Below are 16,852 nucleotides of genomic sequence, written 5' to 3' on the forward strand. Positions count from 1 at the left end.
CCTCGAGCACTAAATACTGACGGGGTGCACTGTAATATCTTTAGTTCAGCAGCTACTGTGAACGTTTTGGCTCTATATGTATGTATTTTGTGTATTTTGTGTATTAGAACTACATATTAACAAATTATTCATATTTCATTTGTAAATTCTGTTCATAACTCCTCATTTTATTTCCCATCAGAATATCAAATAATGAATTACTTTGTAATTTAGTCCATTTATTAATAGATTAACAAATTCATTTGTCAACTAATTTATGAATGCCTATTTTAATTGTACAATTAGATAAATGCTTATGCTTGAATTAGTTTCCATGACACCTGTGGTCCCCCATACCATAAAAGGTATAAAAAACATCTTTTCAAATCAGTTTGGGATTTCGGACCCTTCAGAGACTTGGATTACAAGTAGTTTGGAGCCATTTTATCGTATTATTTGTGTTGTTGTTTCAGTTGTTTTAGGAGAAAGCTGCAACACTTTTTTGCTGTGAAGCTCCAGTAATGTTTTGCCAACCACAAAACTTCACCTGACTTTCCATCAACATCAAGCGGTGAGTGAATTATTAATACATTTTAATTTTTAAGTGAATTATGCCATTAAGGCCACAACTTTGCTGTTTTGGTTCAGTTCTCCCGCTTTCAACAGCACTGCTGTTGACTGCTTCAGTGGAAAAAGCTCTGATAAAAACCACTTGCCAGCACCAGGGAGCAAACAAAGTTGGCTAAAAGGAGACTTGAATGTTGGATGCACATTAATCAAGTGGCCTGAAACACGACTAATCTGCTAAAAGCTTAAATTAGCAGCATTTTGGTAACAGGTTTTCCATATCAACTAAATAGATGATAATACAGTGTGTTTCAGGTACTGCCAAGTGATAACTGCAGGTTTAGATGATGTTGAAAAGAACTAAAAAAGTGTGTTGCTCTGGACAAGACAAACAGAACGTGTGAAACTTCCACCTCTACAGTGTGCCGTGTCTTCACCGGTGCTTCTGTTTGTGTGCATGTGAAAGGGCATAAATTGTGCTGTCATAAATTTGTAAGTGCTTTCCGCCTCGTCAGCACAGACCTCATGCTGTTGAACTTCACATCTGCAGCATGCTGATTCATATATGCTCCTCGTTTCTCTCTCATGCGATGCAAGGACCAGCCACGTCCGGCCATCCAGCAGAAAATATTTACAGGTACAGAGCAGCTGCAGGACTAAATTGACGTTGGAGCTCCCCCCGTGAAAGCCACCTTACCTCAGCTGCACCACCCTGCTCTTTTGATGCTCCAGGAGTTGTCTGCTAAGTGGCAGATGGCAGCGAGCCAAAGAGGTTATTGCGAGTTTAGAGCTGGCTCCCTGTGAAAACACAGCCACTGCAGGAGCTATTGATTGACGCAAGGCTCACTCTGAGGCTGCAGACGCTGCCAGGGTTCCCCTTCTCCCATTGCTGCGTCCCTGCCGCACTTTCTGTTCCAAGCGACTGAGAGGAATCCAGCTCACTAAAACTCTGCTCAGTTGTTAAGAAGCCTGAAGGGAAACACTCGCTGTTTGCATAAAATTACTACTGGCTTGACTTACACAGCAGCCGAGAGGCGGCTTGTTTACCCGTCGTGAGCCACATTTCCACCGTCTGCACTGAGATCCCTTCACTGGTAAATACATGGGATTGGACTCTTCAAGGTCTGATTACGTGTCCAAGTCGCAGCAAAAGTTTGGAGGTGGTTCTGTCCTGAAAACCTGAAAACTTGGTAATTTTACTCCACCTTGGATGTGTTAAGAGCACTTTCAGGGACTTACATAATGACTACATACTCGGAATAATATAGCAGAGTCTCTCTTGGAGAAGTTTCAGGTGAGAGATGTGACGCTCGGCAATTGCATTAACATTTTCAGTATATAGGTACCTTCGGAGCAAACGCTGCTCATTAGCTGGAATACAAATGGAGCAAACAGATATCTGGTGCACAGAGTTTGGATAAAAGACCTGTAAACTGGTGTAAATTGGTGGGGTTACCCTTTAAGTGTTAATCCAGCAGGCCACCATGTGAGATGAGCCGATTGTAATCCGCAAATCCTGCTGCAAGTTGGTGATGTGTCCAGCTCGGACTCTTAAGTCATCCGTGACCATCATCGACCACTTTTAGGCAACCAGCTGCAGATCAATCGAACTGTTCCTCCAACAAAGTCTTTCTGTCAGTCTGAATTACAGTGAGCTCTAAGTGACACAAACAGTACACTCCTGATCAAAATTTTAAGACCAGTTGAAAAATTGCAAGAATTTACATTTTGCACTGTTGGATCTTAAAAAGGTTCTAAGTAGAGTTTCAAAATGCAAAAAGAAGAAATGGGAGTGACACAAAAAAAAAATTTGAGTAAGCAATTTATTGAAAACAACAATTAAACTGAAATAGGCTGTTCATCAGCTGATCAAAAGTTTAAGACCACAGCCTTTAAAAGCCAAAATCTGTGCAAAAATGTGGATTCAATGTCATTTCCTGTCAGGCATTCACACTGTCATGACCTCCTGATGGCAAAAGCCAAAAAGCTTTCTCTCGTTGAACGTGGTCGGATTGTTGAGCTGCATAAGCAAGGGCTCTCGCAATGCGCCATCGCTGGTAAGGTTGGACGCAGTTCTTTCTTTCCAACACAAACTAATGATGGAAAATAGACATAAATCTCAGCACTTGGCTGTAATCACTAAATCACTGATACTGATCGACAAACTCATAAACCTCCCGGAGTATGGATTTGTGCGCTCAAGCTGAAAAACGGTACATGTTACCCTTTTAAATGAACCATCTTTGAATGAAGCATTAAAGGTCCTATTGACTTTGGAGATATTAGTTTGGCCATACAGCACAGGTCCTTTAATCTGCATACAAATACCAAAACTGATGTGATCTGAATTGTCCGATGTTTCTGTTGTGATTATTTAATGTGCTGTGTTGCTTTGATAAACCAAATCTAACCAACAACAAAACCTCACAGCCGGTCAGACTAACTGTTGTCATCAGGCCTCCAACCAAACATAATCGTTACTAATGAGATATTAAATGGACTCTATGAAACTTGATGGACTTAATGTTAGCTACTGTTACTATCTGGAAAATCTGACCTGAGTCCATCTCAAAGAAATCAACTGTCCATCAGCATGAAACAACTTATCCACGGCCTCGTACCGGCAGCTGAGAGAGACAGGGAAGATCTCATTTTTCATATCATGTTATAATCCGCTCACATCTGGTCAATAATAAAGTGATTAATACATGTGAGTCTCTATAAGTGATTCCATAGAGCCTCTTTGAAATGTATTTTAAGTTAATGAGACGTAAACACTTTGAAAAACCATCATGGAAAAAGAAATTTCAGTTGAATGCAAGATAGCACGTGACATAAAATGACAAGAGTGAGAAAGTTCAAGCGAGCCTGGCAGACAAACCCAGCTGCTGTTCATGTCCAGTGCAACACCAACAGTCAACGTTGAATGATTTGCACTTTTGTCCAAAAGTTAGCTGACATAACATATTTATCTTAGCAATCTCATATGTAACGTCATCCTGTCTTGACCGTTTTGTTGCCTAAACTTAACCGAAGTCCAAGTGTGACATGTTTCTTTTCGCTACCCTGAGGACAAAGGTCGACTTTCTCTACTCTCCACCAAAATGAATGGAAAGGATTGTCACATCACCTGCACGCAATTTAAATGTGTACAGTTGTTGTTGTCGTGTTGTTTGTACGCAGATTGATAGTCTTCATTAGTTAGACCACTGATGCCGCATGCTGGCTCAGCAGCTGCTACGTGATTTTGTTGCCCTTTTTTAAACTGTGATACGGTTTAAAGTTCCAGAAAGACCAGGTAAGTTAAGTAAGTGCCTTAGTTTAAATCATTAGAACTGAAACACCACCAGAAAATTCATTGGCAGCTATTGTGATGATCAGTGAATCGTTTATGTCAATTATTTAAATCTAAATACAGGTTGACCAGTGTGAGTGTTTGTTGCTTTTCTCTGTGTTGTCGTTGTAAATCGACTATCTGTCCGAAAAACATTTGAATACGTCACGTTTGGCTTCAGGAAATTGGGATTTGCAATGTTCTGTTCTATGACAGCAACATTTAATACTGTTTTACTTTGTTTACATGTGGCGGACCCTGCCACCTTTTTAGCTTCAAACAGTGTTCTAGGGACCTTAATATCCTCTGAGAACAGCTTGTTTATTTGGTTATGGAATTAAAGTTAATATTATATTGTACAAATCTACATAGTGCACCTTTAAGTTATCCACTGTGTCTGATTATCAATTTAGATTTTACTGTACTGTTTACTGTAAATACACTGAAAGACGCACAGCCTGCTTCGGTGAATACAACCCCACTGAGCTATCACCTACAACACAAAGCACACTGGGATGATACAGTTTCAGAGCATACAGTGTCAGCGTGATCAGTGAATATAAATGCTCCCTCGTTCTGCCGATGATGTGAACACACTGTACACAGGTATTTGTTAAACCCCTGCGATGATGCCTCTTTGTTGGGTTTTCTGTAGCTTTGCTCATTGTGCATTCAGTCCTAACAAAGGCTATAACACTGTTGCTCCTGCAGACGAGAAATGAAAATCACAATCTTCAAAGAGAGAATAAAGAGGGATCAAGTTTTTCAGGAATTGGCACAAGCGACTCTAATGACTTGGAAGCCTAAGCAAAAAGGTAGTGAACCACTTTTTTGTCATGAAAGGCCCACTGCCGGTTTTTAAAAGCCACTGGAGCTCTTCCAGACACAACTTTCTCTGGCAGCCTCACACAGACAAATGGATATGTGTCTAATGAAAGGCTTTTAGGGAGTATTGATTTTTTTTTTTTTCCATAAGTGTAACGGGCGGTTTTGTCCTTCACATACATTTAGAGAGAATGTAATGCAAAAGGCGTGTGTGAGTCCTTTGTGCCTGTGTTTCTCTCAAAAAGCACAATTATTATTTTCTCTGCGCGAGCGGCTACAACATTTAAAAAGTTATTACACTTGTTAAAGAGCTAAAAGTCTCAAATAGGGCCAAAGACACTTCTGATCTCCCTTTCCCTCGACTCAAGGCTCCGTCGGCTCATCCCGGCTCTGCGCTGCTGTCCACGTACATCATTCATCCAAATATCTGCAGTGTAATCACTTGTGCAGAGACCCTCCCTTGCATTCCTCAGAGTGAGGAACTTTAACATGCAAGTCAGCACTTTTTACTTTGTGTGACCAGAGCCGAAGGCTGTCATTACACTAATGCAGCGTCGCCATCCAACAAAGGATCAGCCACCAGGGAAAAAAAAGAAAAAAGAAAGCTCCGGCCCACAGAGAAGACAGATCATAAGATAACACACTGCCCTACATGACAAGTTGACATGTCTTTGCTTTTTGAAAATGTGCAATTACTCATCATTATAGCTCTGAAGCTGCAACATGTCCTCGAAAGTACTGTTCCTACATTAATGCAGATAATTAACTACAGATGCACACTGAGAATAGCATCTTAAGGCAGTTTTGACGTTGCGTTAGTGTTTAGCACTCCAGATAAAGCACACATTATTTTCCTTTCAGATTTTGTGTTTGCAGTCAATTTTCTCTGGCATGTGACCAGAGAAGTCAACAGGTCAAACCCGATGAAAAGGTGTCACTACTGCTGGGTTAACAGTGTGAACGTGTCAACATGAGTTTGAATTGCTGGGAAATAACACCCAGGATCAAACAGTCAGCCTCCCTGGATAAATACAGATTTGATTTATCGTGTAATCTTAGATTTTCTTTCCAGTGAACAGGCAGGGGACATTTGTTTGCGGCCACGGAACAGAGATGCATTTGTCACAACAGGCAGCAGGTTATAAACTGCTCCCACAGTGGTGACTTTTAGAGAGTTAATCTCTCTCTCTCTTACTTGTAAGGGTGAATGCACTTTGTCATTTCATCAGTAAGTCTGACGGAGCTGATATTTAGACACAGCAACATCGCAAAACATGAATCCGACTGAAGTGAGAGTCCTCTTTAGTTGGATAATTTCTCGAGTTTTTCAGTTTGACATGAAAAGTATGGAGTTATTTTAGTGCCTCATTAAAGGGACGTTCTGGTGCGCTGTATTTACATGTTTTAGTGTGTAAATGACTCATACCAAAAGTTCTGGAACTGGTCCAGTAATCGCCTCGACTGGCAGCTACGACATGTCGACCGTCAGAGTTACATCCACCAAAAGAGCTTGTTTTTGTCACTGGCAGGCTGAGGTTGTTATTGTAGGTGTTACGTTACGGAATTGATTCCTACGGAGACAGACAGTTTAGTTGAATAATAAGATAAGATTTTTGTTACTGGAAACACACAGCCTCACTCAAGGAGAAGTCTCTCTCTGAAAATCTCATGAGAGGTAAGTTTTCACGGGCAGACGATGGTGGAAACTAAGATGGAGAGTTGGAGGGAGAAGTTTGCTGTTTGGAACTATCAGCAAAAATTTATATTTAACTTACTTCTTACGAGATTTCAGAGCGAGACTTCTTGAAGGACACTTGTGTACAAAAACCTTTTTTGTACAAAAAGGATCTCATTATCTAACAAAAGGTAAATCTCCAAAGACATAATTTCCATTATGTTGTCAGAATTAGAATAACAACCTCAACCTGTCAGTGCAGACAACAAGCACTTTCAGTGAACGTAACTTTGACAGTCAGTTGCTCCACAGGATTATATTACAGCCACTGCAGCCACGTAGCAGCAGCCAGCTGAGGCCATCTACGTCGGACCGACTGAAACTTCTTTTGGTGAGTATGAAGCATTTACACACTAAAACGTGTAAATAAAAGCCCCAGGTTTAGGTATAGAATAAATAAATTTAAAGCATGTCCATGACATTTTTGGAAAATTATTATAAACAAAACAACTGTTTCATTGAGCAACAAAAATAAAAAATGTATTTAATGTGTTTGTCGATATCCACATCAGCACACACAAAAAACATTTGCTTTGAATCGTTTGTATTTGTGTAACTCCCTTCTGTCACACGTAAGAGTGGTTAAAGGGGCTCTATGTCACAGTTTCTTGCAAATTACATGTATTAATCACCTCTTTATTGGCCAGATGTGAACAGATTGTGACGTGACGTGGAAAATGAGATCCTTCCCATCTCTCTCGCTTGTCTATACAAGCCTGTTTAAGTTGTATAATGCTGCTGGACTGTGGATTTCTTTTTGTGAAGGACTCAGATTTTCAGAATTGGTCAGATTTTCCACGACAGTCCAAAGGGTGTGACTTTATGCATGTGACTTTAGCGCCTCGTCTCGGTGCCTCTTCCCGCTCCGCTTACAGAGAGCAACAGTAGTTAATGTTAGCTTGGAAATGGAGTCCGCCTACATGAAGTAACAACTGGCTTCCAGCACAAAACAGAAGTTTCACAGAGCCCCTTTAAGTGTGTCTACATTTCAGACAATGGAATAAAACAGAGTAAGTGATCTCTGACTAGCTGTTTAGTCTCCAAACAGTTTGCTCGTAGGATTAACAGTTTCTCTGGACTCAACCAAATGAATCACTGAGAGAAACAGTAACACGTAGTGATTTATTTGCACACTTTAGGTAACAAGCGTTGGGTATGAACAAGAATAAAAGTCTGTTTTTAAGTTAGGCTAAGTTGTGCTTTATTAACTTGCAACCTCAGCTCTACTTTGTAGCTGGCTAGCTAACTTCTGCCAGATCAACCACAGGTTATCTTTGTACGCTAGTTAGCTTACTTGATGACTGCCAGTTACACAGCCAAGGAGTTGGGAAAAGTTGTGCAGTTAAAAAAAAATAAAAAGACTTAAAAGAATGTTTAACTGCATCTGCAATTTCTATTAATTGAGCAGCACAGCTGTAAATAATGTGTAGTTGTAAAGCCCTGAAAGGATTCTACTGTTTATGTAGCCTAGCCTGGCCTAGCTAACAGACTCGCCAGTGGTGGAAGTTAAAGAAACACAAGCCGACCACAATAAAAAAAGACTACTCTTTTACAAGTAAAAACATATAGGCCAAAATATTATCAGCAAAATGGATTTAATGTGGGCTAACAAAAATTGATTAATTATAAATTATCCTGTGAACGCTACAGGATGAGGCTATATACTGTATTATTAATACTGATGTGTTTATGTGGAAGTATACTATCATAGCCAATCAAGGTGGAGCCAAGTGTAAGTATTTAATATATACATTTGTGTAGATCTATAACCATCTATCATATTTTATGGACTCGTGTTCTTTGTAGGATATGAGATTTTCTTCTGACATCTTCAGTAAATGGGGATAGGACGCCTAAAATTCGACTATCTATATTTCTTTTTTACTAAAGCACAGTACTTAAGTAAAAGACTTGTGACTTCCCTGCGATTTAATAATTGTAAGGAGCCACCTTATAGCATGCTTTATATACTGAATACATTATAGATTTTTATTTGCTTGAAGTTAACTATCCAAGAGTTTCTCATCCATGTACATGCATATTGTATATTCTTTCAAACAACCTCTGACTGTTCTCAAAATGACTCAAAACAAACAAATATTACGCAGGAGGAAGCCGGATTGTTGTTTCAGATCGATGGGTTCCAAAACTATGTGACCCAGTCTGTCGTGACGACCACAGTATGCTGTTTAAAGTGAAATAATTGGGTCTGATATGGCAAGTTGATAAAGTGCTGTGAACAGTGATCCGAATAGGAGCGTTACAGCTGTTCAGTCGTCACTAAAGCGGTCAGTAATTAAACCAAAATGTTTGTCATTCATTTAGGAAACCAAATTTTTATTTTTTATTTTTTTTTGTAGAATCTGCCAAATAAACTCCCGTGTTATCAATGCGATATATATTTGGCAGTAAATGTCAGAAAATGTTAGTCTGGACATCTGCATGAGTCACCCTAATCTTGAAGATAGAAATCAGCAATCTATCTACATTTCCTGATGATGTTTACGCACCATTGGACCCAGAAAATATCCTGGACATATTTCCAATTATTCCATATGTAAATAGACCTTGTGCATCCTGAAAATATGTGAAATCTCTATGCTTAGCTTAACCAGACAATCAGCCGGAAAACGGGAAATATCTTCAGTCCATAACTCCCAATGCAAAACAAGAGCAGCTCTGAAGTTGCAGTGATGTAAGGGGGGAATCACAGCAGCATCACAGCCCGGAGTTTCATCACCATCTAATTTTAAGGTTTATTCACACCACATTGAGTCCCCCCGAAGATCCCATTCGTAGACAAGTAAAACCAAATGATGCTTGTCTACCTTAGAGACTTCCTGTCTTATGTTGACTTCAGTTATTAAATGTTGCACCACTTTTTTTTTTTGAGTAACAAGCAGCGTGCGTATAAAAATATATGCAGTAGAAGCAGCGCTGCTTCACTGCACCGGCTCCCTGAAGGATGGTCTTTACGGAAAATGACATATTACGTTATTTCAAGGCAGTACAGCGTAAGAAAGAAGGCAGGAAACAATCTCAGAGACTCTGTCTAAAAAAGTTAAACCTATCTATTTGTTTCTCAGTGGAAAAAGTAATTTAAAGACTGAAAGCCTGAAACATATCCCGTCCGGCACACTGTGAGCCTGGTGTGATACTGCTGACCTGAGCGTCTGTGCTCCAGGTTGAAGAGGTGCTGCCGGCAGGGGTTTGAAATTGTCTGAAGTCTGGCTTTGTGTTTTGGCTTTCTGTCAGCAGATAGTGCTGATACAAAGCCCCAGCAGGTGACTTTTACAGAGCCCTCACCATTAGCATTGTTTGCATCTTTCTTTGGACAACCCCTCCACGAAACTTTTAGGGCATTGGCTCCCTGAGGACCTCTTTTGTTCCCCGGATCGGCTGAGTTAGTATCAGGTTGTAGCTGTATGGTTTTTTAATGGCTGAAGAAAGAAGAAAGAGAGGAGCAGCGCTTTTTTGGCCTATCGCATATTCAGCTCTGGCACGCAAACCTCAGCCAAAGTCAAATGAGTGAGTGGAAGGCATCATCACATGCTTTGAAAATGATGAGAGGAGGATTATTACACTGAGCCAGTACAGAACTTCGTCAAGTTTTTTTTCCGTTACAGAGCCTCTAGGGAAACATTTGGCTACGGGCGCTTGTTTGAGGCCTTTAATTTGAGGGAAAAAGGCACTGTTTCAATTTAATTTACCACACAGAAAGTGTTGTCTGAAGGTGGGCACATAATGATGTCAGCCAAATCTTTTCTCCATTGTTTCTGTCACTGTTCTAGCTGTTAAGTGAAATTAGCAACAGAGAGGTTAAAAAAGATTTTGACGGTCCAGGGGGGACGCACGCTGAGAGCTGATGTGCGTATTTGTGTGCGGTGGAGATATTTCCAGTCATATCAAATGGAACAATATGAGGAAGCGGCGCTGCACAGTTTCAGTCTTTTAAATTGGAAACCACCTTCAGCCTGTATCATATCCGAACAGCCCGCTGCATCTGCGAGAGCATTAAAGGAGTCCAGAAATGAGGGAATATGTATCATTATCTCTCCTGCTACTTTAAAGCAAATGGTGCATTCAGGCTCAGACGGTCCTTCTGTTTCCTCTGATACCCCACATACTCATTATCATCAATAGCAGTCATACATAAAATACCAATTTACAGGCTTATCTTTGATCTGTTGGGCATTTTTGACAGAATTGAACCTTAAAGGAGCACTCCACTAATTTTACACATCAAGTTTACTTCACTCAGACTGGGAAAACAGGTATATGTAGATTTAGTGGCTCTGGAGTTCAAAGGTCAGGGTTGTCTCAGCACAGGCTTGGAGGAAAATTGATTAATGTGGAGTTTTAAAGATGTTTACCAGACGAGAAAGGTCTAATGAAACGTGCTGTCCAGTTGCATTATGGGGAATGTAGGCTTGAATGTTTTTTCAGCTTGACCAGAGGGAAAGGTCAGGAGATGCTGGCCTCTGCTCTACTCTGCTTTTTTAAATACTTTTCTTTAAAATGGTCTCCTTTGAGTCACTTAACTTCAAAAATATGAAATAATAAATCACTGCAGTGTGCCTTTAAAGTGTCTTTCCTTGTCAACACGATTGCATTCCAGGTGGCTGTTTTCCCAGATGATGATTTACAGAGTAGAAAATAACTGCCTATGTAGTGTACTAGGAACGGATCTTGATTATTCTCAAAATAGATATAAATGCGTTCTATTGATTGGTTCCCTTGAAAATGAAGTTTAGATTGACCACACATCAACAGGATTCCCAGGAGCTAAACTGGCAGGAGCATCAGGTGAGGTTAAATACACTTTTATTCACATGTAAAAATGTGGAACAGCAAACATTCAAAACACAAAAACTGCCTTTGTTATATTAGCAAGCTGTTGCGTTTATGGCCCTCGATCTGTCTGCGCTGTCTGGGCCTGTATCACTTTGATCTGCTCATCTACATCAGTCTGACTGGTGGTGATGCACAATAATAAAAAGCTACCGGGCGGATGTAAGAAAAATATCAGAATGAGAAGGAAATCAGGTGAATGAGAAATCCACTGCTGTTGTCCTCCTGTGTAACTTACTGCTCTCTGTCGGGTGGCGCTGAGAGGAGGAGAAGAGACGGGATTGTTTTAAGCACAAAGTCATTGATTGTCACAGCAGAGGAAAAAGCGCTGCTGGGGGGGGGGGGTTCTGATCCAGAGCGGCTATGTGTTGCATGCCTCAGCGGGGAAAATGTCCTCGTATGCGGGCGGCAGTTCGCTGGGGAGCGGGTAGGAGAAAGGGAAGCAACGGTTGAGCTCCGGGTCCGTGGGCGAGTATCCCGGCAGCTCGATTGACGGGTGTCCCCCTGACTGCACTTCTGCGCCTGTCTCGTCAAACACATTAAAAACACCCAAATTGATGTAAGACACCGGCTGGAAATCCGCCGAGGAGCAGTCCCGCTCCTCGCTGAAGATGATCGCGCCGGCGCGCTGCCTCTGACACTGTCGGCTCCTAGAAAACTGCGCTGTTTTGTACCTTTTGATCACCACCAGGTTGATGAGCCCGAGGACGCACTCCAAGGTGCTGAGAACAGTGGAGACGACCAGACTCCGCTGGTACTCCCTCAGCTGCTCGCACGCAGGGTTCACAACCAAAGAGTGGAAGCAGTAATGGGAATATTTCCTCTCCACCAGAGAAGCCGTGTCCCCGTCCACCACCGCGCCGGAGAAGGCGGTGAGGACCCCCAACAAGAAGACCACAACACCGAGGAGAAAGAAATTCCTGCAGCCGGGCTTCTCCATGCAAAAGAGCAGCGCGGAGCCCAGCAGCACCTGCCCGATTCCCACAAGTAGCCCGGAGTAGAAAGCCCCGGCCGCGGCGCCGAGGTGGAAATGCGCTCTCACCATAGATCCCAACGAGACGCATCTTAATCCAACGACAACTTCGCTCAGGGCGCACACGAAGAGGAGGGTGCTGGAGAAGACGGTGCACAGTCCTTTCCCACTCAACTTCATTATATTCCACCTCTGCCGCTCTCGATCCCTCTCCCCCCTTCTTCATCCTCCTTCGTCCTCTCCTCCGTCTCCTCTGGAAGCACTCTCACATTGGGACATCATCTGCCGGTGATTCCTCCGGTTCAGAGCGGGCGATCCTCGCCGCTGTGGCGTCTCTTACGCATCCCCGCCGCTTTACAGGAATATATAAATAACTAATGGCAACACAACGCGCTCCTTTTTTTTTTTTTTTTTTACACTTATCGATAATCCATACACGAGCAGTGACCACTTTACCCCAGATCACCTAACCGCCCATCAGCACTCTCCTCCCGACCAAAAGTTTTCCCTTTAGTCCTCCTCCAGGAGAGAGAGAGTGTCTCCTCTGCAGTCCGCCAAGTCGTCGGCTTGAATGCTGTGTGGCGTTTTTGTGGCAGAGGAGGAGGCGGCTGCTTGAGCCGGAGATGTTAGAGAGTCCTGTGGACCAATGACCACTGACCCACGGGCCTCCGAACCACTGCAACACTCCTCGGGGGGCACTTTAAATGCGTCGTAGAGAGTTTATAGCGGCGTGGCGTTAAATGGAAAAGGTGGGCCAACGACTTCTGGCTGGTGATAGAGGAAACAAACACCGGCAGGGACAGAAATAACTGGCTTTCAGTAACATTCATTCCTCTACACCCCTTTCAAGCCCTTAAGTCAGTTGTGTAGCAATAACTGTGAGTCAGTGGATTTAATTTGTACGGGTGCTGAACTGTTTCCCTCCGAATAAAAGGTGCCGAAAGGACCCTAATCAGCTCATCCCAGTGGGAATTATATATAGGCCGCATATATACAGTGATATAGGTCTATCTTCCTCGCGTAATGGGGGTTGTTGTTCGTCGTGTGGATCACTGTGGAGATGATAGCAGCATGAAGAATCGAGCAGTCGGTGGTGGTGCCGGGGATGGACGGAGGCCGGGTCGCTGTCCGCGGTGCTGAAACATCCAGCCCGGGCCAGATTGCAGCTGACTGGACTCCTCAACGTCTCTCCTCTCAGCCAACCTCCCCCTCCAGAAACAATACACCAGCACAAAGTTCTCACGTTTTATTTAGCACACGCTGAATGACTTGTTGTGTAGGTGGGGCATAACTGCGGTCTGTTTTATTTATGCTTGTTTGGACCTCGATGTGAGGGAGAATCAGAGGGCCACAGACAGAGAGAAAGAAGAAGTAAGATGCTGTGTTGCACTTCTGATTTTTGGAGAAATTGTCTTTGATCCCAGAACAAATGTAAGAAGTACATACAGCGTGAGTCACCAATGCTGTAATGTCGACAGAAGTTGATTCACCCACAGTCTAAAAGTAAATGTTGAGTATGAACATGAAGTCCAATGTCTCCTACTGAAAGACGAACAAGACAGTAAACAATGGAGGATAAATATAACCGAAATAGCAGAGTTGAAAATGTATTTAAGAGACAGGTGTGGAGGTTTTCATGGGTTGTCTTAGTTAAAGAAAGAGTTTAGCCATGCTAGCAGCTCTATGCCTATACACAGAGGTATTTTGAGCTAAATGCTAACATCAGCGTTTAAGCATGCTCATGGTTAGCAGATAGGCTATAACCTTAAGGTACCATGCTCATTATTTTAGTTAATTAAAAAAAAAAGGTCACAGGCATATCTAAGTAAAGCATGTAGGACAAAATAATACAACAAACGACTGAAATAACAAAAAGTAAATTGGTAAAAAGTGATTTAGAGCCTATTCACGCCACTTTGACTCATGGGACTGTATTTCGAAAATAATATGTACGACAGTGAATGTAGAGAAACAAATACATGTTTTTTTTTCATTCACTACCATACAAATTGTTTTGCAGAAATGTGGTCCACCGGAAGGGGCGGGGCCTCAACGTCCGGTTACAGTGCTAACCATTTTAGCTCAATTTAAGAACAGAGGTCACGAACATATCTCAGTAAAATACGCAGTTGTTGTAATTACACAACAAACTACTCAAATGCTTAAAAGTACAAAGTAAAAGTTTATATTAATCAAAACTAAAAGTAGTGTTTGCTGACAATTGCTATGTCGTCACATCCTTAGTTAGCTAGTTTAGCTTGTTAGCATACACGTGCTAAATTGCACCAAATAGTCTGGTGGGGGCTGTTAGGAAATTCATATATATCATATAGATATCCTATTCATTTATTTTTGTCTACAGAAAGCAAAGTGGGTATGTATGTGTATGCATACTTGTATATATATGTCTGTGTAAATATGTAGGTATGCACGGTGAGGGGTAAGTGGATCCTGGTAAGTACGTGTTTATAGAAGACAAAAGAAATCAATATATAAGCTATAAACATAGCTGGACTGTGGATTTCTTTCTGAAGGACTCAATTGATTCAATGAAGGACTCAATTCAGTCAAAAGGATGTGATTTTATACACATCTATCTCCACTCTGCTAACAGAGACCCTAAGTAGAATTAATGTTTGTCCGCTAACATAATTTAATGACCGGCTTCCAACACAACACAGAGCTTCCACAGAGTCCATTAAAGAAGGTGTTGAATAAATGTATATTTTGATAGTTGTCAATACATTTCAGATAAAAACATGTGGTGACCTCATGGTGGCACAAGAGCAAAGTCAAGCCTTCACCAAAGTAATTATGAATAATCCTCCAGAGAGACCATGAATGTATGTACATTATTCAGGGCAATATTTGTTGAGAAATTACCATCTGGATCAAAGTGGTGGACTGACTGAACGACTGACATTGCCATCCGTAGAGCCACACTCCGACTGTGGCTAAAAACAAACACCTGTCATAGAACCAGCTTGCTGAAAAAAATTAGAGAAATTCCAAAATTAGTTTCCAAACTCCAGAGGCAGCCACCTGAGAAAAGTTCAAGGATATGTAAAATGATCCCGTGGTGTGGCCTGCCAGCAGATTGTTGCAGGTTGTTGGATTTGATCTGTTTCCAATTCATTTACCCTGAATGTGAAAACTTTCAGAGGACAAGCAAGAGTTTTTGACTTAATGAACCAAACATTTGATGGGTGCAGGTGAGAGAATTACACCAGGGAAAGCCCTCGCCCATCCATTCATCACAATGAGCCACCTCATTGACTGTACCAGTACAGCTGCCAGTAAGTGTGTGTGTGTGTGTGTGTGTGTGTGTGTGTGTGTGTGTGTGTGTGTGAGAGAGAGAGAGAGAGAGAGAGAGAGAGAGAGAGAGGAGAGAGAGAGAGAGAGAGAGAGAGAGAGAGAGAGAGAGAGAGAGAGAGAGAGAGAGAGAGAGAGAGAGAGAGAGAGAGAGAGAGAGAGAGAGAGAGTCAGTCTAATTAGGTCATTACTACTTTGCATAGGTTTGCAGATCAGAGACGGTGCTGTGAATGATGTGTTGATGATCTGTTCTGTTGATTGGTTGATTGATTGGCAGTCCTGCTTGCTGGCATTGTGGGTCGGTCTATTGGCAGTGCTGTGGATGTCAACCATCAACAACAACCTGGCACCTCACATCCTTTGACCCAGACAGATCAGGCTTCAGGTGGGAAAACCCACAGCTCCGAGTTTACCCTTCTGTTACAGTATTGTATACTGTCCACGCTCTGCTGATCAGCAGATTCAAACCAGTTTTCACATTTGTTTTTCCATAATGTGGGCGTTGTGAAGCCTTTTGAGACTGAAACTGTGATTAAGAGCTATACAAATAAACTTGGACCAGGCCAGCTCAGAGAACGTCTTTAGTTAACTCACAGTGGGAGCACTCACAGGTACGTAGCATGCATTTTAATGTGAGGAGAAGCTACTGAATTCAATTGACCGACAAAATTGATGAAACAGAAGTTGTTAAAGGCATATGTCTTTTATTGGGGCAAAGGAGAGCCCTCCTCACCCCAATAACACAGACAATTTCCCTGTCATGGCCACAAACCTGGAAGAGGCTGCTACTGAAGAGGAAAGTAATTCCAGTCCTAATAGGTAAGATTGTCCCGCACACACAAGGCTGCAGGAGGTGGAAGGCTGTAGACCACCGGAGAAGTAACTAAAATTTGATTTAATTTCAAAGTGGAGGACACTCCACAGATCAGTGTGTCAACATCTCAGTACATTGTTTTTTAACCAGCAGTGGAAGGTAAATATGATGAGTCTGGCCTGGTGTCAAAGAACAAGTCAGATCGATTCCTCACATTGTGGTAAAATCACCTTTTACCCTTCAAGAGCAGCTTTTTAACTTAAATCACTAGTTACAGCTTGTGTGTGTGAATTTGTGTGTGTGTCTTAGGGCTCATTGCTTCAGCTGTGCCAAGAGTCAGCTGTGAAGGGACTGCTCCGCATCTCAGATGCAGTTTTACGGCGGCAGTTACAACGTCAGTGACAGGTCAGCCTGTACAATCCGGTGTTAGCCTATAAATATTAATGAATCTAAAGCAGCAGC

At 42.0% G+C, this 16,852-nt stretch overlaps 1 protein-coding gene across 1 annotated transcript; it reads right to left on the bottom strand.

Annotated features, from left to right (window-relative positions):
* Positions 1 to 11,247: 11,247 nt before the first annotated feature.
* On the bottom strand, positions 11,248 to 13,499 carry tmem271 (transmembrane protein 271). The gene has a single exon (XM_030395635.1). It carries the CDS (start codon positions 12,442 to 12,444, stop codon positions 11,653 to 11,655), a length of 792 nt encoding a protein of 263 aa, XP_030251495.1. The 5' UTR covers positions 12,445 to 13,499; the 3' UTR covers positions 11,248 to 11,652.
* Positions 13,500 to 16,852: the final 3,353 nt, after the last annotated feature.

Source organism: Sparus aurata, chromosome 18 (assembly GCF_900880675.1).
Source record: "Sparus aurata chromosome 18, fSpaAur1.1, whole genome shotgun sequence".
Taxonomy (NCBI): domain Eukaryota; kingdom Metazoa; phylum Chordata; class Actinopteri; order Spariformes; family Sparidae; genus Sparus; species Sparus aurata.